This window comes from Gallus gallus, chromosome 2, assembly GCF_016699485.2.
Source record: "Gallus gallus isolate bGalGal1 chromosome 2, bGalGal1.mat.broiler.GRCg7b, whole genome shotgun sequence".
Lineage (NCBI taxonomy): Eukaryota > Metazoa > Chordata > Aves > Galliformes > Phasianidae > Gallus > Gallus gallus.
In genome coordinates, this window is record NC_052533.1 from 117,354,211 (window position 1) to 117,374,568 (window position 20,358).

Consider the following 20,358-nt stretch of genomic DNA (forward strand, 5'->3'; position numbering starts at 1 on the left):
TCTCAACTCCATCTCATTAATGTTTTTGAGTTAATGCTCTTTTCTATAAGTGAAGTCTTTGTTTTTTTTTCAAGATTTATTCCCCAAAATCTGAAAAGCATGTTGTAAAATGCCATTTGAAACAGAAATTAATTCTTACTTTTTAGATGTATTTTTCCTGAACAGTTTCTCCAAAGGGGGATTCTGTTCTCTATTTGTAGAAATGATATACAATTCAGTTTGCCTGAGGAGATGTCCGTTGGTATGATTGTGTCCTTGTTTTGGCTGAGATAAGAGTTAAGTTTCTTCACAGTAGCAGTATGATGCTACATTTTGGGTTCAGAAGAATAGTACTGATAAGATACTGATGCTTTGATTGTTGCTGAGCAGTGCTTATTCTAAGTGTACTTACTCTACCTCCCTGCCATCTAGGGGGGGCACAAGGAGCTGTGAAGAGACAGAACCAGGACAGCTGACCTAAACTGTCCACAGGGATATTCCATATGACCTCATGCTGGATAATAAAACTGGGGGGAATTGGCTGAGAGGGCAGCCACTGTTTGTTCTGGCTGGGCATTGTTCCTTGGATGCTGAGTAGTTGCACTGTGCATCACTTGTTTTGTGTGTATATGTGTAACTATTACTATTTTTTCCTTTCCATTTCTGTCATATTATAAACTGCCTTTGTCTCAGTCCACGAGTTTGACTGTTTTCCAGTTCTCCATCCCACTTTAGGGGTCGGGGGTAAATGGCTTTGTGGTACTTAGCTGCCTGCCAGGTTAAACCACAACAAAAGGAGGTGAAGACGTGGAGGATCATATTGTGGCAGAATATATTTTTTTCTAAATAATTTCTTTGGAAGTTGTGAATTGCTATTCTGGAGTGGGGAAAAAAAAAAGGAAAAAAGACTCTATATAAGTAGAATAAAAATGCACAGGTTAAAAAAATAGCATGATTATGGTATGTATGATCTATGATCTTTTTATTACATACATGTTTTTTTAATAAAGCTACAATTAAAATCTGATTTTTTTAAAATTATGTACTAGATTTTAGTTTTCTTTTATGTCTACTCTTAAAATTGTATTGAGATGTTTGTATTGGGAACCAACTGAGGAGTAACTGCTACACTGGAGAACTTCAGCAGAAGGAATTGATTACAAATATGTAACTGCAAGTAATCGTCTCTCCTTTTATGAGACAAATAGCCTTCCTTACAGATTAAAAAGCTTGTAGATCATGATAGTGAGAGGTAAGTAGTAGGCTCAATAAATGACCAATAATAACAGAATTGCAGGGGTTGGAAGGGACCCCTAGTGTTCATCGAGTCCAACCCCCCGGGCTGAAGTAGGTACCCTACAATAGGTTGTACAGGTAGGCATCCAGATGGCTCTTAAATATCTCCATGAAAGGAGACTCCACAACTTCTTTGGGCAACCTATTCCAGGGCTCTGTCACCCTTACCATAAAGAAGTTCTGCATGTTAGTATGGAACTTCCTATGTTCAACTTTTAGGCCGTTACTCCTTGTCCTATTGCTATGCACCACTGAGAAGAGTGTGGCCTCGTCCCTTTGCTTCTCACCAAAAGGGAGATTTAAGTATATAGCTGTTAGCTGAGAATAGGGCTGATCTCACTTGAAAAATCCCTATGTATGATTTTGCTTCCATCAGCATTTTAACTGTTGGGATTTTTTCCTTAAGCACAGTAAAATTTCCTTGTTGTTGATAAGCAGCATCTTGATTCGCAGGTTCCAGGCTAAGGTATCACAAAATACTTTCTCTCTTGTCAATTGCTAGGATCAAGCTAAAGTTCTCGCAGCTTAATTAGCCAATAAAGTAAAATTTTGTAAGGCACATTTGGAGCGAAACCAAACTTTAGCCACTGTCTTTTTTTTCCTTCTGTAACTCATGAAATTTGAAGCTTTTTTTTTGTTTTTGTTTTATGTGATTCCTGCTACTGTCTTGTAGTGCTTCTGTTGTAACCTTTCATGTTGTATTTAGTGTCGAGTTATCAAGAAGCCAAAATGAGCCTACTGACAGCTAGAACATCTGTGTCATGTAATAACCAGACAGCTATGTAAATACTTGCTTTAACGTTTACTGTAAGTTTAGTTCTTACACAAGTATCTTCCTCTGTTCATATATCCTGTATTTTCTCTATTCTTCCCCTAGCCGTGGACTTATGAAGAAGATAAGAAACTGAAATCAGGAGTAAGGGAGTTTGGAGTGGGCAACTGGACTAAAATTCTGATCCATGGTGACTTCAACAACCGAACCAGCGTCATGTTGAAAGATCGGTGGAGAACACTGTGCAAGATCAAATAAGGATACTGTGAACATAGCATGTGATTATTTTTGTGCTTTTCCTACATAAGGAGCTAGTCTAGCTGCTCAGAATGATGAGTTTATAGTCTCAAGAGTATCCAAAAACATTGTCCTAGAACATGAGAAAGGTGTAACAATGACTTAAAGTATGGCCTTCTGTCTGCATGCAAGAGGTAGGTTAATTTATGCAATGTAAAAATGCTTAGGGTGATTATATAGATAGGAGTCTTAAGTGGCAACATATTAACATTATAGATGCTCTTAAAGTCAAGTGCTCTGTATTTTTAAAGGGTTTTATCAGTGCAAGGTTTTATATGCAGTCAGATAGAACTCTTTATCATTTTGTTTTCTATTATAGTCTATACAAATCTGATTTACTTCACTTTGAAATTTTGGTCTGACTTGTCATCTCTTCCAGCAAGTTATACAAAAATATGTACATATTGTCATTGCTCATTTAACAAATTACATTTTTAACTTCAGCAAAAAGAATGTCCCACGTACATTTATATTTACAAGTAGTAAAAGTGCTATGTATGTATTGGAGAGGAAAATATGGGATTTTTTTTTTATTTTTGAATCAAGCTTAAGTTCTAGGAAATAACTTTGAAATTATTTATATTAGCATGATAACAGTTCTTATCTTGCAGAAGAGAGTGAAAAAGATGCGAGAAGTGATAGAATGATGCTACCTCTTAACATTTTTGATTGTCTTATGCCACCTACCTTGTCTTGAGGAGTGGCATTATTCTAGACCAGCAGGAAAGGGAAAGCTCCTTTCCTGAACAGCCCAAGTGGGGCTCTGTTCTGGTAGTGATAGCACAGACCATGAAACGTGTTTCATCTGTGTTCTGTTGTCTCTGCAGTGCTAGCAAGCAAAGACACTCTCTTTTGGTTAGCTACCCACATAAAGGTTTCAATTGATCACTGTAAACATTGTGCTCCTGACTGTTTCAGAAGACAATCCCAGAACCTCAAAAAACACATATGCTTTCCACTGTTGTACTGGTGTGAATCTAGATAACCAGGTATTGTAGCATTCTTACAGGGCTTCTTGCATTAAGATTAAATAGTGATGTAACATTACAAAGGATTGTCCCATTCTGAATGCGTACAGGACATCAAACAGATCACCTTCCTGATTCCTGCCAACTGATGTAACGTTTCTTCTACAGCTGTGGTAAGCAGTTGCTGTAAGGTTCCACAGAGATGCCCCATGTCTTAACAGTAAATTTTCTCAGCCTTAAGGCATCTTTTTTTTTCTGTAAATGTGGTGAATCCCAGAAGCTTGATAAAATAGGGCTTATGTACCTCAGCAAAGAATAGTAGAGCAGCTGTAAGCCAGCAATTCAAAACAAAACCGAAATCACAGCACATGTGTTAAGTGAGAAAGCCTTCGGTATGCAGTCTCTTCAATGCTGTGACAATAATTCAACATGAATAATAGGTAAGAAAACAAGGATTGGAGCTATGTGCATAGCAGCCTTGCCTGTGTTCTAATACTGTAGGTTTCTGTATTAATCACTGCACGTGAGCAGGTTTAACTAGTAGTAAGTGATTTTTCTGACTGTTAGCCAAAGCTCTAGTTATGATTGTTTATTCCTCTATTTAAGATTTTCTTTTTTTTTTAGCTTGTAGCTTGCTAATTGCTGTAATAAAATCCTACTCAAGGCAGTTTACAATAAATTACCATTCATTAAGGAAATGAGTCTCTTCAAGACTTAGTTTATTTACAGAAGTCTTGTTTAGGTTTGCCTGCCATAAAATTCACACTGTATGCTAGTGATGTGAAGTTCTTAGCAAGGCTACTTCATTAATGACAGTGACTAGTCTCACATTTTTATGAGGGTGGAAACATTGCAAAGAAACTGCCATGTAGACAAAGAAATACTTTCGCATTCATACTATAAACAGCTGTCTAGATGATCTTGGGAAGGAACAAAGGATCTAAACTGAAGTCTAGTTTTAGCTCTCAAACTTTCGTTTTTATTCACCCATTACAACTTAATGATGACAGTAACTATTTCCAGACTTGAGAAGTTTGGCTGGCTCACTCCTGAATAGGATCAATGCCTGTACACAGGAGTATAGCCTGTGAAGAATAAAAATCTTAGGAAAAGAAGCTACTACAGTTAGAAACATTTGCTCTTTAATTACAAAAGAGAAATATGGAAATTTGCTTACAGCATTCTAATACAATTGTCAGTCTTAGTGTTTTCTATTAAGGCAAAAAGAGTTCCCAAAAATTCTTCTTCCAAAGGTTTGACTCCTTTAAAGTTCATTCAGTCTCCACAAAATACAGACAAAGATGTAGCTTTCTTGGGACTTGTGCTCATTTCCTTAATTCTTTTTTCCTGTTGCTGTTTAAACGTCTTTTAAACTCTTACGTAAAAATAAAACTGTGCACAAGGGGACACGAACACTGCTTCAGTTGCCGAATCTTCTTCCAGGTTCCTTGGCACCGAGAGTTGCCGACTGCTTCCCAGTGTAAGATTTTACCTCTGCAATGTGACAGTAAATGAGGAATAAAAAACTGGTGTATTTACAAGCAACCAAAAAAAGTATACTTAGGTCCAATAACATCATTCAACAGAAGACTAGAATTAAGACTTTAATTAGCTCATCTTGGTCTTAAAGTGCATTTGCTGTCATGATACCTGCAAATATTCTAGAGCAGGTACTGTATTCCTTAGCACACAGGATGGTTGGTTGAGTAAATGGTTACGTATGTATTGCATAGCGTCTTAATACATGTGTAGATATATAGACATGTGCAAAAGACATACACTAAATAAAAAATCTCTTGCAAATAGTCAATGTCTTATTTCAATATCAGCATTCTCGAAACAATATATATTGTTTAAAGCTGAAATCTGATTTGGATTATGGTGGGAAGTACATTTTTCTAACTAAAAGAGCTCATAAAGAGCTCTTCTTTTTAAGAAGACCTCTTGCACTACAGAAGTTGCACTGTCCCTTTACCATAGTAAATAAAGCATTGAAACTTAATTCACGTACTGAAATTATTCACCGATTTTATCTATGTTTGAAATACATTACTTCAAAGCCATTTGTGTGTCAACTGGAAGGGTAAATCTGAGCTCTGCAAGTGATACAAGCTGCTTCCTTTTTTTAGGCACAATCAACACAGCTTTTAAGAGACTCTGAGAGGTCCAAAGTTCTGTACTAGGTTCCAATACAGAAGAGACAGCAAAGAAAGGTTTTCTTTACCCATCTGCATTATGGCCATCTCCGGAACAACGGTGTGTGTCAGTGTTCATAGCTGGAGGCTGGCAAGCTACACAGACAGTATGTCCTTCTCGGAGGTACTGCATCCATCGAGCATACGGCCGATTCTCCAAAGCGCAGTAATGGGAAAGTGATTCTGTTTTAAATTCTACACAGTATCTGCTCATAAGGCAAGGGAGAGAATTAAATTAGCTACAACAGATGAAGCACAAGCTAGACAGAAACTTGAAATGTACTTATATGTCATTCAGGTGGAACTGATGAAATGAAGTGCAAGTTTGACGACTTACAGCTAAAAAGTTTGTTCCTGACCCTAACCTAATTAATGGATCCTTAAAACCATGAAGCAAAATGTTTCTCACGTTCCATTCCCCTGTCCAGTACTTTATGTATTATCTCACTTTCTGGTTGTGTTCCGTATTCTTAAATTATGTTGGAGAACATATCTCAGTTACCTGTAGTTTTTCTTTCATGACTGCTAGAAGAGAAAATGGAAAAGGAGCTTCCAGAGTGCCTATAGGCTTTATTGTTCTGGGCAAAGCAGTATGAGCACTATGGAACCAGTGATAACATTCTGCTAGTATCCAAAAGAGGTCTTCACTGCTCTTCATTTTTTGTTAAAAACAAGCTCTTAAGACAGATTGCATTTAGCCCATTTTGTTAGTACAGAGATCTAATTTCTCGGGCTTAAACTTGTGGATATACTCAGTGTTGGTTTAGCCTTATTTAAGGATTTGCTTTCAGAAGCGTCTATTCTCAAATACGCTGTGACCTCAATACCTAATTCAGGACAATTAGCAAGTAACAAAAAACATCTAGAAAATGCAAATGACCTGCAGGAGACAAAAACAATACAAGCTACAGCCTGTTGAATTATGGCAAATTTAATTAAGTTTTTCTCTGTAGACAGATATTGGCTATGAAACAAGATGACCCACATGCACATGATAAATAGATTACCCAGTTTCCTTGTCAGAGGGCCAGGGGGAAGATGCTGCTCTCAGTTTTCTTTCTTTATCGTATTCAGAGGTAGTTATGAAAGCGGGAACTGGGGAAGAAAACAGTAAAGGCAGCAAGACACAGTTGAGTAGTATTTCAATTAGTGTAACAAGTGGATAGATGAATCAGGAACTTGTGGATGGCGATGCTGACAAACTTACTGAAAAAGTGATAAAGGATTGGCAGCATCGGGCCTCAGCCCCACTCCTTACAGCTAGGTTCTCTCTATATAACGTATCTAGAAGTGGCTGCCATCTAGTCCACAAGGAAATAGGATGGGCTGATATATTACAATGAGCTCTGTTTCCTGTTTTGTACTGAACTCATGTTCTATCTTTGCAGAGAGATAACTTGATACTCAGTGCTGGGCTTAAATCAAGAAACTGAAGAAACACATGCAGCTCAGTTGTCTGTTTAATAGAAATTAATCAAAAGTGAGCAGCAACGTGACAGCAGAGAATAAGGACGGAGGCGTTCAGGTTGGATGGGGCCCAGGGCAAACTGATCCAGTGGATGGCAACCCTGCCCACAGCAGTGGGCTTGGAACCAGATGATATTTTAGATCCCTTCCAACCTAAGCCATTCTGTGATTCTAAGTTGCATTTTCAATCAAATAACTGCAGATTGCTGCTTTTTTCAATTTCTTTACATCAACGGAAACCATATATAAAGGCTCTGATAGGGACAGGTGTCCAAATAGAGAATACCATGTTCGTGTCCACAGTCCTGCCCCTGATAAGTCAGGTATTCCAAGCAGCCAGCCTTCTCCTCCAGAGCAGGACAAGGTTCCCCAGCATTTGTAGGTTCCTGTTGTACATAGCGCCTACGTATTCGCAGACTGGGTTTACATTGTTCAGCGCAGCCACTCCAATGACTCCACTCCCCCACGATGCATGGATGAGCTGAAAAACAGTAATAAACACATCACTAATAGTTAAGACTTCTGTTTGATCCTAATTGCTCTCCAAATCTTAAGTAGTAAGACAACACCATGTTTTTCTTTCTTACTCTCAAAACAATGCAGTGATGTGTGTATTGCATTTGTGTGTTTGCGTACATACAGATGCAGATAATGAAACGTAATAAATAAAATATTTAGAAATGTAACCTCAAGATCCTGTTCTTCTGATTCCCAATTAGAGAACAGTCTACTCTATATCTGAATTCCAGTCCTCATGGATCACAGACTTTCTGTGAACTTGACCCAAATGTGTTCCAAAGTGTTATGGGAAAACTGCCATTATTTTGAAAGAGAACTCTGAACCACAAGAAACTGCAATTCCCTCAGGCAGAGCATCAGAAGCACAGGTACCATTTGCTTATATAGTTGGTCTCACCTAGACCTGCTAATATTGTTACTTATTACATGACCACACTGAGAGTTCTGAATGAAGAAGAAAGAAAAAATGCATGGTTTTGTATTCTGTGGTATTTTTCTGATGTCTGTTAAGAACTTTAGCTCACTTAGGGATTTTGACACCTTTTTTTTATTAAAAACCATGCAGGTCTTTATATCACAGAATCATAGGGGCTGGAAGGGACCTCTGCAGATGACTTTGTCTAAGTCCCTGCTAAAGCAGGTCCCGTGGAGTAGGTTGCATAGGAAAGTGTGAGCAAACAACCTGCTGTGATATGAGCACTAGGTGTAAAAACCAAGCCTGACACAGATTGCCACCAATTTGTATCGCATCCAAACCAGAACAGGCAAAAATGGGTATCCCTAAATTTCTGCAAGTGTAGACAGTTCATGGAAGATGGATTATTGCAGAGATAGTACACATAGACAATTTTTAGATCCCCAGATCTATCAGCTTTAGAAAGGGAAATCACTGAATGATGGACAGTGATGGAAGCCCAGGCTGATGCCCAAATACACTCAGTGATAGACCCTGAGGTCACCTGATGAAGGGGTTGTGACATCAGCATGATGTGACCTCGCTGACCTTCATGTATAAATTCAGGTACTGGCAGAGACCAGTGTGGACTCATGCTCGGCCTCCAGCTGAGTGTATCTATGAGACCGGAGCACTGAATGAGGCACTGAATGTGGCCAGTGGGGAGAAAGGGCCACAGGGATTTGCTGCTGAGAAACCAGGGCATCACTGCTGCCTGCCCCACAGACAGTGACCATGGCCTGCCTCTCTCTTTTGCAGTTTGTGATGCCTGCCACCTGCTGCAGCTCAAGTGAAGGGAGCAGCTTCCCAACCGCAGCTCTCCTCAGCCCACCGCACAGCCCATGGCCATGGAGGTGCCATTGGACTGGATCTGCCCCATCTATAGGCACAGACCCATAGATGCAGCCTATGTGACCCCTGTTTCAAGAGGCTTTGCTATGGCTGTGAGCTCTGGTGGGCAAAGAAACTGAGCTGTGTCATATGCAGGCAGCAGATAAGGGCTACCCAATATTCAGTAAGGTCAGACAATGATTACATTGAGTGTCCTGTCCTGCAGCCTGCAACACACTCTATGTCATTGATAAAGATGTTAAAGTGTACCAGTCCTAAGACAGACTCCTGGGGTACACCATGTGTCATCCACCTCCATCTTGACATAGAGCCATTGACCACAGCCCTCTGGCTGCAACCATCCAACAAATTATTTGTTCACTGAATAGTCCACTCTTCAAATTCATCTCTCTCTAATTTATTGACAAGGATGTGGTGTCGGACCATGTCAAAGGCCTTGCAGAAATCCACGCAGATAACATCAGTTGCCCTTCTGTTGTCCACTGATGCCACTGCTTCATCATAGAATGCCACCAGACTGGTCAGGCGTGTAGGGACAGGATCAGAGGAAATGGCTTTAAACTGGAAGAAGGTAGATTTAGACTAGATATCAGGAAGAAAATCTTTACTGTGAGGGTGGTGAGATACTGGAACAGGTTGCCTAGTGAGGTTGTGGATGTCCTCTTCCTGGAAGCATTAAAGGCCAGGCTGCATGGGGCTCAGAGCAACCTGGTCCAGAGGGAGGTGTCCCTGCCTATAGCAGGGGGTTGGAGCTAGATCACCATAAGGTCCCTTCCAACCCAAACTCTTCTATGATTCTATGATCTTCCCAGGCACAGAGGTGAGATTGAGAAGTCTGTAATCCCCAGGTCTTCTTTTCTTCCTTTCTTAAAAATGGGGGTGATGTTTCCCCTTTTCCAGTCACCGGGGACTTCACCTGACACCCAAGACTTTTCAAATATGATAGGAAATATGCCCAGGTTATTCTCTACAGGTGTTCAGAGACTCCACACTAGCACCCTACTGACACCATGAAAAATGCAACATTCTGAATTACTGCCCAAGCTTTTGTGAATATCTATAGTGCATTAACAGCCCAACTATCTATAGCTCTCAAGTTCCTCCTCACCCTCACGATGGGCCTACTTATTCAGTTTCCATTTCAGGGAAGGTGTAGATTTCTGTATTTGAGTGGAAATTGTTAGGGCAAAACTTAGCTATACTTTACATGACATGACAGTGAAAACAAATAGCAGATGAATCTCTTGTCATTAAAAGAAGATATAAAGCACAGCGACTGATAGTTTGTATCATACGTTAAGAACTTTCTTTTTCCTTAGCTAAATCGTAAATATATTTGTGAAGGCTGATAATCCACTCTACTAGCCTTCACTTCCCTCTAAGTAACACAATGGTGTCATCATATAATGTAGAGACTGAGCTGTGATTTCACGTTTGTTGTTTTTCACAGCCTTTTCAGGAGAGACAGAAATGACAAACTAAGCATCTGCTGGTTCTGGTACTGCCTCCAAACTGAGAAACACTGAAGATCTACCATATTTGTTACCCTCTAGCCATTTCCTTCCTTATTTTATCTTCTGTGGTGTGTCTACCAACAATGGTGTAATCCTCGTAGCTCTCATTTACGTTAAGCATGGTAACCATTTTTCCAATCTATACTTCTCCCTTCCCTCGAGTTTTCCATTTATGTTCTGGCAAAACAGTAGCTCTGTCTTAACTAGCCAGTGTAAATATAGACAATATGTCAGCTATCTTCCATGTAGATGCAGAAAATCTTCACTAGAATAAAATGTTTTGTGGTCTGATTCCCAGAAAAGAGGTGATGGACACGTTGCTCCTGAGTATGAAGCTCTGAGACAAGCAAATCTTCACTGTATTTGTCCATTAACCTCTCAGAACAAAACACAACAATCACGTCACATGTCTTCATGAGACTGAATTTCCCTTAACTTCACCTCCACGAGCCCCAGGTTTTAAAAACTCTGTGGCCCAACAACTTCATCTTTAGTAGTCAAAGAGAATACGGTTGCTCTTCAAAATGGTTCTGAGCACTGATCCCTCAGGGACTGGATGAGTGTAACACTGGGGTGCTTACTGACAGAACAAGTACAGCTCTTCCAAGGAGGAACTCCATGTCCACACAGCCATGGCAGGCAGAGCAGTAAAAGTATAAGTAAGAAAAATAGCTCAAACGTGGGTGTCCATCAAGAAGACTCCTCTGAGGGCAAGCAGTTGTTTCTCTACATGAAGAGCACTTAACCTGTGTCCTCCCAGGACATTTAACCTGAGCAGCAACCCACTGCCAGTAGCCACTTTTCCTGGGAGCCATGTGGAAAGGTGACCCAGGCTGAGCCCAGAGACGTACTCCTCTGGGCCATTTCCCTTCTCGTAAGTGCATCTGTCTGGTAACTGCACACCATGGGGTGAGTTGAGAAAGGCTGTTTCTCCTGCTTACCTCAGCCGTGAAGTATTGGGTACTAATCCATGCTGCTTCCCCTAACATCATCAGCTGCTTTTTGTCCTCTGATAGGCTTATTTTTTCAATTAAATTATAATTAACATCAAGTAATTGAAATACTAACAGAAGTAGTTTTATAAAAACCTGAACATGTCTGTGTGAGTATTACAGTTCCTTATTGATTTGGAAATTCCCCACTTCTTCAGTGTTTTCACTGCCCATTGCAAAGAGGCTTAAAATTATTCTTTGTACAGTATGAATCACATTTTACTTTGCTTTCTCAGTCTTTAAAAGGCAGGTCTTCAGCATGATACCTTGGGAATAGTACAAAATACATGTTATTATCAATGGTTGGGATATCTTAAATTGGTTCTGAACTGTTTTGAATCATCTGAACTTGAATCATCTCTTGTTAGCTATAGCTAAATGGAGCTTTTGCTTCTACTTACTGATAAACACTTTCCCCAACAACCGGGGTACGATTTGTAGAACAGCAAAAGAAGCTGGGATGGGAAAAACTGCATCAGACATTGCTTCATCAGGCACTGTGCTCCAGCACTTCTAGAGCCCTCAGGTTGTACCCCAAAGCACAACACACACTCTCTGTGACTATAAAAGCAATATGTCTTTTTATTTAACTGTATAAAGCATTGATGATGATGCCTTCCACAGCTTGACACCAAGTAGAGTGCAGGATATAACTGTCATCTAGCCTGGCTTCCTTATCTGCTGACTCTGTTCCAAGCTGGCTGATAATGACCTGCAGAAGTAAGAATTTCCATGTAATTTCAATCCCACATTAGCACCCTCACATGCAGATAACATCACGGCTGCATCACATTTTCCACACAGAAAACTCCCAAAGGGATTTAGCAGCTGCATAACAAATAAAGGGATGACTTTATGTCTTCCTGGAATTAAACCAAGCTGACAGTGAAATACTGGTCATCTGTAGCAATATATGGCAATTTTATGATCATAAAGATTTAGAACAAGAAGTCTGAATTGCCTTAGTCATGTGAAAACTGGGTTGCTAGAATGGAATTCAGCCAGAGGGATAATAATCATGTCACTTGCAGTCAATACCCAGAAATCATTAAGGGACAGTACATCAATTTTGTGCCTCACTGGAAAGATGTCAAGTTCTCCAACGCAACAGAGAAACTGGTCCCAGAGCTGACATATAAGGAATGGTGCCATCTCTTGAATAAAATAAATAAAATAAAATAAACTGTCAGAGACCCAAATCTACGTCTTCATGGTCTCCATGTTTTCGCTGGTCCAGTTTAATCAACCCAACACTGACAGATGATCGTTCTTTGAAAGAATGAGGACTAATTTGAAGAGGATACAAGACCAAGGAATGTGAAAGATGAGATCTGTGTTCAGGTACCCACCAAAACACGCATGCTCACGAGGGACTCAACTTCAAAGACACACCAGAAAAATTGCTTTGCTGTCCTATGAAGCATAACTTGAGTGCTCTGGGCTTTTTTAATATATATATATTAAGCACTGCAAAAAATAATTTTTTTCTGAGTTGCTTTGTATTTCATTTTCCCTCATCCCTTTAGTCATTACAGTATCTTCACTGAGTCACTGCAAAACATGCATCACAACACATACGGATTTTCTTAGAATAATAATTTCCATACAAGTGCCACGGTCATTCTTTTTTCAGGCTTTCTCATTGGACAGCATTTACAAAAAGCCTTTGTTCGTTGCTAGAACTATGAGGAAATTTTAAAAGAAGTGTAAGGAAACTTACTTAAAAGCTGTTGGACATAGGTTTGGCAGCCCCCAGACTCCTGCTGAGCCATCTATTTAGAAAGTACCAGGCACAGAATGACTTTTAGGCATGAGAAAATTCAACCATAGTGCTGGCAGAACTCTCTGCCTTCCATTGGTTTCTAATGTTTTGGAGCATTGCTTTTGCATGATTTCGTGATCAAATGCATTTGAAGATGTAGGTATTTTACACTTTCCCCACATACTCTGTCCTGTAAGTATTTGCGAACTGATGAAATGTCAATTCTGCTTGTGCTGAAGTCATGAGTGGTGAACAGGATGACAAAAAAGCTGTAGCACAAGAACAGCTGGCCACCTTTCCCCACATTTCTGTTCGAACATGTTTTACCTCTGCATTCAGAACAGCATTTCGGAGTGCACTAAGCCATAAAGCACCCTTGGTTTCCCTCAACACAGACTGAACTAAGAAAGGCATCATGGTGAAACTTCAAAATCCAACAGGAACAAAAACTACTTTAAACATGTAGACCATCCTTGTACACATTGATGAAGACTCCCATTGCACTTCATCAGAATTTTTGCTCACACCAGACATACTGCTGCTTGCTTTAAAAAGTATCTCACTGTTTACCTTCTAAAGAATGGTTTCCGGTGATCCATTTTGCAGTTTAGGGATGTATGAGCTACAGGACTGCCTGGCTGAACTGCCAAAATGCTGTCCTCCCATACCACACTCACAAACGTCCCACTGCCCATGGCTGCACTAGTACTGGTGCTCGTGGAGCCAGGCAGCAAGGGATTTAGACCAGTCAGAAAAAGACACAGCAAAAAGCAGCATCAGCTGCCCATAGTGGCCTACCACAGACCTCCACTCTCGTGCAGGCAGACAGACGGGCAGAGACAGATGGACAATGAGAAGGCTCACTAAGACTTTGCTTTCCTGCCCAGAGTACCCAGAGTACCTACTGTCTGTCCCCATGCGACACGGCTCACAGGCAATGCAGACACACCACACAGTGCGAAGCCACCACCACCAGTGGGCTCAAGACAAAAAACACCACATCGATAATAACGAGGTACCTGATCCGAGTTGTGCGAGGAAAACTGTCCGACCAGAACTTTTCACACACACCTCCTTCAGAGCTCTGGTGGCAGCTCTGCTGCTCAGACAGCCTTGCCCACTCCCCATGCCAGGCAGCCACAGGCCTGCTCGGGTCCCGCAGTGCGGCCAGCATGGCGCCGAGCCCGCTGATACGCCCCAAGTGGCAGCACCGCACTCCCCGGGCGATGGCCTGATGGATGCAGGCTGGCACACCTCCAGCCAGCTCAGAAGGGCAGCCAGGCTGCCTGAGGCCTCGCTCTGTGCCAGAAAGCGAGGGCAGCGTCCTGTGTGGCGGCGGGGCAGAAGCAGACCATCTCTGCTCACGGGCAGCACCGCCCAGGCAGCCCGGCCTCCCCTCACAGTCTTCTGCCCCCACAAATGGGGCCTCTCTCTGGGGTTCCCCAAGATGTTTGCTGTTTGTTTGGCAGCACGCGAGGAATCAGCTCAGCAACGCAGCAGTCGTGCGTCCTCGCTCTAATGGCTATGCACTGGGGATGAGTGTGAGCAAGAAGGAAGGAGCGCTGCATTTTGGAGGGAAAACAACGTTTGACAGCAGAGCTCAGGCAGAGCTGACGCACAAACCTGGCCAGCACGCAGCGTGGCAGCCCTGTAACAAGTCTCTAGTGCCTCCTCATCGAGCGCATGCCTTCCCCTGGCCGTGCCCTCGCCGCTGGGCTGCTGACAGCAGCGACCGACGTGTCCCTTACAGCCCGAAGAGGCTGCCACACAGCCAGGAGAGCTCCCAGCCCCCCGCGAAGCCCCAGCGGCAGCGAGCTCCTCCCGGGCAGCCCACTCACGGCCATTCTCGGGGTGATCCCACCCGGGGCACGGGACGGGGCCGTCCCGCGGCACTTACCCGGGCACGCGTGGCCGTGGTCGTGGCAGCAGTCCCGGGTGCGCCGGCATCCTCCGTCGCAGTAGCAGGTCCCGTAGCCCCCATCCTCCCTCCAGCCGCTGCTGACACACGCGGCGTCCCGGCCCTGGCAGCACCGCTCCGAGCAGCTCCCGCCGGCCCCGGCCCACAGCCGCCACAGCAGCCCCAGACACAGCGCTCCGCTCAGCGCCACGGCGCCCATATCCCCGACGACCGTCACCGACACCCGGTAGCGCGGGGCGGGCTGGGCAGGCGGGCGGGCGGCGGGGCCGGGGGGTGGCGACCGGGAAGGCTGTGCCCGGCCCTTCCCTGCCCGGCCCTCCCTGCCCCGACGGCCGCGGGCGCCGTGCAAAGCGGAGGGATTTGGGAGGTGTGGGACTGGAGTTCGTGTTGCTGGAGGGTCAAGCGCAGCATTGAGCTTCGCAGAGATGTACAGCACCGAGATGTCCTCCGCAGCCATGACCCCGCATAGAATAGTCGTCGTCATAGAATCACAGAATGGCTTGGGTTGGAAGGAACCTTAAAGGCCACCACCCAGTTCCAACCCCCTGCCATGGGCTGGTTGCCACCCACCAGCTCAGGTTGCCCAGGGCCCCACCCAACCTGGCCCTGAATGCCTCCAGGGATGGGGCATCTACACCACCTCAAGGCAGCTTGTGCTAGGGCCTCATCAATCCCTGAGTGAAGAATTTCTTCTAAAGCCACTGTCTTTCACTGTAAAGCCATTACTCCTTAGGTTTTCACTACACTTGCTGATAAAAGAGTCCTTCCCCATCTTTCCTGTAGACCCCTTTTAAGTACCGAAAGGCTTCAAGGAGGTCTCCCTAGAGCCTTCTCTTCAGGCTGAGCAAGCCCAGCACCCACAGCCTGTCTTCATAGGAGAGGTGCTGCAGCCCTCTGATCATCCTCAAGGCCCTCCTCCAAACCCACTCCAACAGCTCCGCATCTCTCTCACGCCGGGGGCCACAGGTCTGGAGACAGTGCTGCAGATGGGGCCTCACAAGGGCACAGCAGAGGTGGCAGTGACCTCCCTCACCCTGCTGGCCACCCCTCTTTTGATGCAGCTCAGGATATTGCTGGCCTTCTGGGCTGCAAGTACACACTGCTGGCTCACGTCAAGCTTTTCATCTACTGGTACCCCCAGGTCCTCCTCTATCTGAAGACTCCTCTGTGCTCACCCAGACTGGATACGTGTTTGGGATTGCCCAGACCTGGGCGCAGCGCCTTGCACTTCACCTTGCTGAACTGCATGTTGTTCCCTCTGGGTGGCATCCCTTCTCTCCAGCATGTCAGTATCACAGAACCATGGAATAGCTGGGGTTAGAAGGGATCTCTTGAGGTCAGGTGATCTAGCCCATTGCTCAAACAGTGCACTTTAAAGCAGATTGCCCAGGAAATTATGTCATGTTTGCCAAGCGACGTCTCTCAAAGCAACATCCTACACAGTGATGACACTCACAGCAATGTCCCACACAGCAGTGACCCTCATAGCAGTGTGCCTCATAGCAGTTTTTCATACGCTGCACACACAGTGGTAACCTTTGCAGTGATGTCCCCAGCTGGACTGATACATGCTGCAATGTCCCACACAGCTGTAGCCCACTTTGTCCCACTCACATGTCCCACCATGTCCCACACAGCAGTGACACACACCACAGGAACCTACAGTGGCAACCCACAGTGTTCCCTATGGCAGTGTCCTGCACAATGATGTCCTTCACAGCAATGTCCCACATTGTATTTACTCCCACAGCTACATCCCTCACAACAGTGCCCACACCCCAGTGACTCACAGCAGCACCCCACGTAGCAGTGTCCTACACAGTGACATCCCACACAGCTATGTCCCACACAGCGGTATTCTGTACAGTAGTGACTCATGCAGTCGTGACCTGCACAGCTGTCCCTGAGCGTCCCCGTCCACTTCCACACAGCCAGGATGACCTGAGGGCACCGGACGTGCTTTATTGGCACTTCTCATTACAGGGCAGATCCCACACAGCCAGGAGCATTTGATTCTGATATGTTTTTCTTTTTTTTTTTTTTTAAAGAAAAGTTCTCTTTCCTGAACAGACAAAGCAAGCTGTACTTGCAGGTGCACAAGGAAAGGGAGATAGATCCCAAAGAACTTCCTGAAACATGAAGATTCGGGTTCTGGTTTTCAGTTATATCTCCAGCCCTGAGAGGTCTCCAGGATTAATGGGACCTGATCTTTTTAGCCAAAAATCAAATCCCAAAAGCAAGTGGTGATGTGAGCGTGAAATTATGTTAGCTTCGCACACTTCCATTTGCAGATATCTAGCTACTAAGGCTAGAGACATCTGGTCTCCCAAAGCTGCGCAGAGACAGGAGGTAACAGTCTGTTATATTATCTGCTACATGTGGGTACTTGGACCCCCCGAGACAGCTCGGGCCAGCCAGAGTTTAATTTCTTCTAGCAGTCACAACACCGATGTTAAAGTGTTATTTAAAGCCCAGAGGGCTGGGTCTGTGCTGCTCTCCGGTATGCCACTAATGAAGTCACTGGACTTCTGCCAGCCTAAAAGTTGACCCTATGAACAGAGTGAAGTCGGGGGAGTTCCTGTGGGGGGTGAGAGGAGAACAAGATGTGCAGCCTGCCGTCCTTAAAGGCGGTGTATGAGCAGGAAGGCCTTTTTGTGTTTTTCTTTCTGTTATGGGATTCCTGTGGTTCACCTAAAAGGCATAATACTAGTACACTGATGTAGAGACTGCCTTTATAAGCAGATGAATTGTGTGCGGAAGACTTATGCTAAAGAGATAATTCAGTAAAATTTGGATGAGTTGGGAACAGAGTGAAGAGCCACTTTATCTTAGAGGACATGAAGAAAAAAGAAACCACCAAAAATCTGCTTCTGCAATGGCCTATTACAAGAAAACATAAAAGGAATGAAAAATGTTAACATTTCTACTAGGTGCAGTAAGGCGATTTCTTCACTGCACCCAGAAAGTGGGATCTTAATTACAGGAGAGAAAAATACTCACTTTATTCTAGCAAATACTTTGCTTTTTCCCTGTTCCAGTTTAGTTCCTTGCTATTAGGGACGGTACTGGGCAGCTTCTGAGTGTGAAGGACAAAAACATAGCAGTGTGTTCTGGGGCACTGAAGCAGCACTGAAACCCCTACTGGCAATTCCAGCAGAACAGGCAGAGATTTCTTTCTCTTGACATGAGGGGGTCCCCAGAAAGGAGGTGTTGCTCATGCCCTGCCATTGGTTATCTTTTCGCCATGGAGACATCTTTAGTTATAAGGAAAAGCAGTTTTGGAAAGGCAGATGTAAACAGGATGTGTAGGTAAGCTTAGGGAATGAGCAGAGCCTTTGCTCTGTCCTCATTGTAAGCCATGGAGGAGCCCTACAAGCAGTGAAGGCAGTCACTGGTCTGTTCTGCACATGCTTTTGGTGCCAAAATAATTCGCCTTGCTCCCAGAGGTGAGGAGGAATCTCAGAACTGTGATGCAGCTCTCTCAAAACAAGACATTGCTGCTAGCTATGGGATTTTGAAAACCCTCCCAAGCTCAAGTTGCCAGCCATTTTTGTGTTTTTCTATAATTTCTGCCCTATTTTAGCTTTTGCTCTTCAAAAGGGAAGTTCCAAAACTACGACATAAATGCAGAAATGTGGGGTAAGTGGGCAGAAAAAAAAAAACACGACTGTGAAACATGTTTTTCAAGTAGTTTCTCTAATATGTAAATGGTTCCAATGAGCCTCGTTCCATTGTTTTCGTACTTCCAAGCAAATTGTTCCCATTGCCTTAAATGGAGTTCTCCTTCGTTTTTAATACCACAAGGACAAAACTGAGCCAAATGAATCCCAACAGTAAATTAGGAAGAGAGCTAGTCTGAATTATTTACCATGCTTACCAACTCTCCTCTTTACCATGGCACTTATACTCTGAAAGAAGAATGTAAAGCAGAGCCACACTCTGTCCATTCCCATTGAGCACCTCTACCTGTAGCATCAGACAGAAGACTGACAACACCTGCAACTGGGAAAGGCTCGAGTCTGGGAACAAAATATATGTTTGATAATAAAATACCTTTCTTTTACTTTTCAGGTTTAGCTTACAGCCACTGTGCCTTTGAAGACCTGATATAGGGTCTATTCAGCGCAACTTCAAAGTCCTTTTCAGATATATTATCTGTCAGCCCATAGCATTCCTCATGCCCACACCTCCTCACGAGCAAACTCTCTGGAAAGTCCTGACTTGCACAAATGGAGCTCATTTTTGTTTGCTAGGAGGTTAATCTGAAGGCAACTAAATGAGAAGACTTCAAAGATCTTGCAGGGCATTTCTTTCTCTTTTAGGCCTGTGTTTGCACACAGTTCTTTATTTATTTTACAGAAATGCCCTTCCAAAAGCAACCTGCTTCAGTTTTAAGTCAGGACGATGCAATGAATGATGTGACCACAAAGGCTGTGGGCTGTCTCTGTTGTGCAGAGGGATGGTGCTTGGGAACACCAGTCTCAGCCACAGCCTGCACTGGCTTCACAGGCCTTTGTTCCCATTGTTCTGGAAAAGCAGACTTTCTCCTGATAAGAATTAATCCCCACTCAGGTGAATAGCCGAAGCATGGTGCTGCTGACACTGCATAAAGCAGCGGCACCATTTCATAGGTAAGAAAAATGAGGAGCAATTTGTCTTCACTAACAACCAGTCGCTGTAGGAACACTGCAGATGACATAAAAGAAAGCTTTTATGGTTTCATAGTCCATACTGTTAGATATTCAATGACTAACTTGAGCTGCTATACACTGAGCTGCTGTAAGAGAGCATGCTAAGTACCTGGGGGAAAGTCATCTGCTGTAGAAACAGCCTTTACCTTGCATCCGCTTTGTCCTGGAAGCCCTGACAGATGGAGTCCTGCCATGGCAGCCACATTTACATGCTACATCTCAATTACAACCACTGATTTTGGCTGGGGCTGGTAATGATGCATGAAATTGCTTGAGTTCTGGAGGTTAGTGGAAACAGAGCAGAGCTATCTGTCGGGATAATTTTAGCTGGTTTCAAAAGGCCTTCACCCTCCTTGAAAGTTACTGAAGGAATTTCCAAGTATTGGGATCAACAAAAAACTACTGCTGGACAGAAAACATCAGGCAAATCTGTACGCTCAGTCTAATCAGGGTTGAAAATTATCCCTGCTGTGGCTTCTTTGGGTGTTCACCTTTCTCAGGTTCAGGGAGTTGAGCTGAACTGAAGTATGTGAGCCAGCATGAGGATGAGGAGGCAGCCCAGGAGGCAGCCCATCGCAGTGAAGCGATGGGAAGCAGGACTGCTGCAGGCCTGCATCCACCAGCAGCAATTCACAGTTACACTGACTTGACCCTCTTGTGGGACTTTTCCCTCGGTCTACCA

At 43.7% G+C, this 20,358-nt stretch overlaps 2 protein-coding genes and 1 long non-coding RNA gene across 5 annotated transcripts in view; 1 reads left to right on the forward strand and 2 right to left on the reverse strand.

The window, feature by feature from the left end:
- TERF1 (telomeric repeat binding factor 1) overlaps positions 1 to 5,311 on the forward strand; it is a 23,354-nt gene extending 18,043 nt beyond the window's left edge. For all 3 annotated transcript variants that reach the window (NM_204380.3, NM_001396119.1, NM_001396120.1), the window contains one exon: positions 2,153 to 5,311. In NM_204380.3, coding sequence (NP_989711.3) covers positions 2,153 to 2,305 — 153 coding nt within the window. In that variant the 3' untranslated portion in view covers positions 2,306 to 5,311. The remainder of the gene's footprint in view (positions 1 to 2,152) is intronic.
- SBSPON (somatomedin B and thrombospondin type 1 domain containing) lies at positions 4,433 to 15,492 on the reverse strand. The gene is made up of 5 exons (XM_429743.8): positions 14,965 to 15,492; positions 7,261 to 7,455; positions 6,515 to 6,602; positions 5,537 to 5,713; positions 4,433 to 4,806 (listed from the first exon to the last, which is right to left on the reverse strand). The coding sequence occupies exons 1-5, from the start codon at positions 15,467 to 15,469 to the stop codon at positions 4,689 to 4,691; spliced, it is 1,083 nt and encodes a 360-aa protein (XP_429743.5). The 5' UTR covers positions 15,470 to 15,492; the 3' UTR covers positions 4,433 to 4,688.
- On the reverse strand, positions 11,864 to 14,273 carry LOC107052756. The gene is made up of 2 exons (XR_001465465.4): positions 14,087 to 14,273; positions 11,864 to 12,017 (listed from the first exon to the last, which is right to left on the reverse strand). It is a non-coding gene; the product is annotated as an uncharacterized LOC107052756 (long non-coding RNA).
- Positions 15,493 to 20,358: the final 4,866 nt, after the last annotated feature.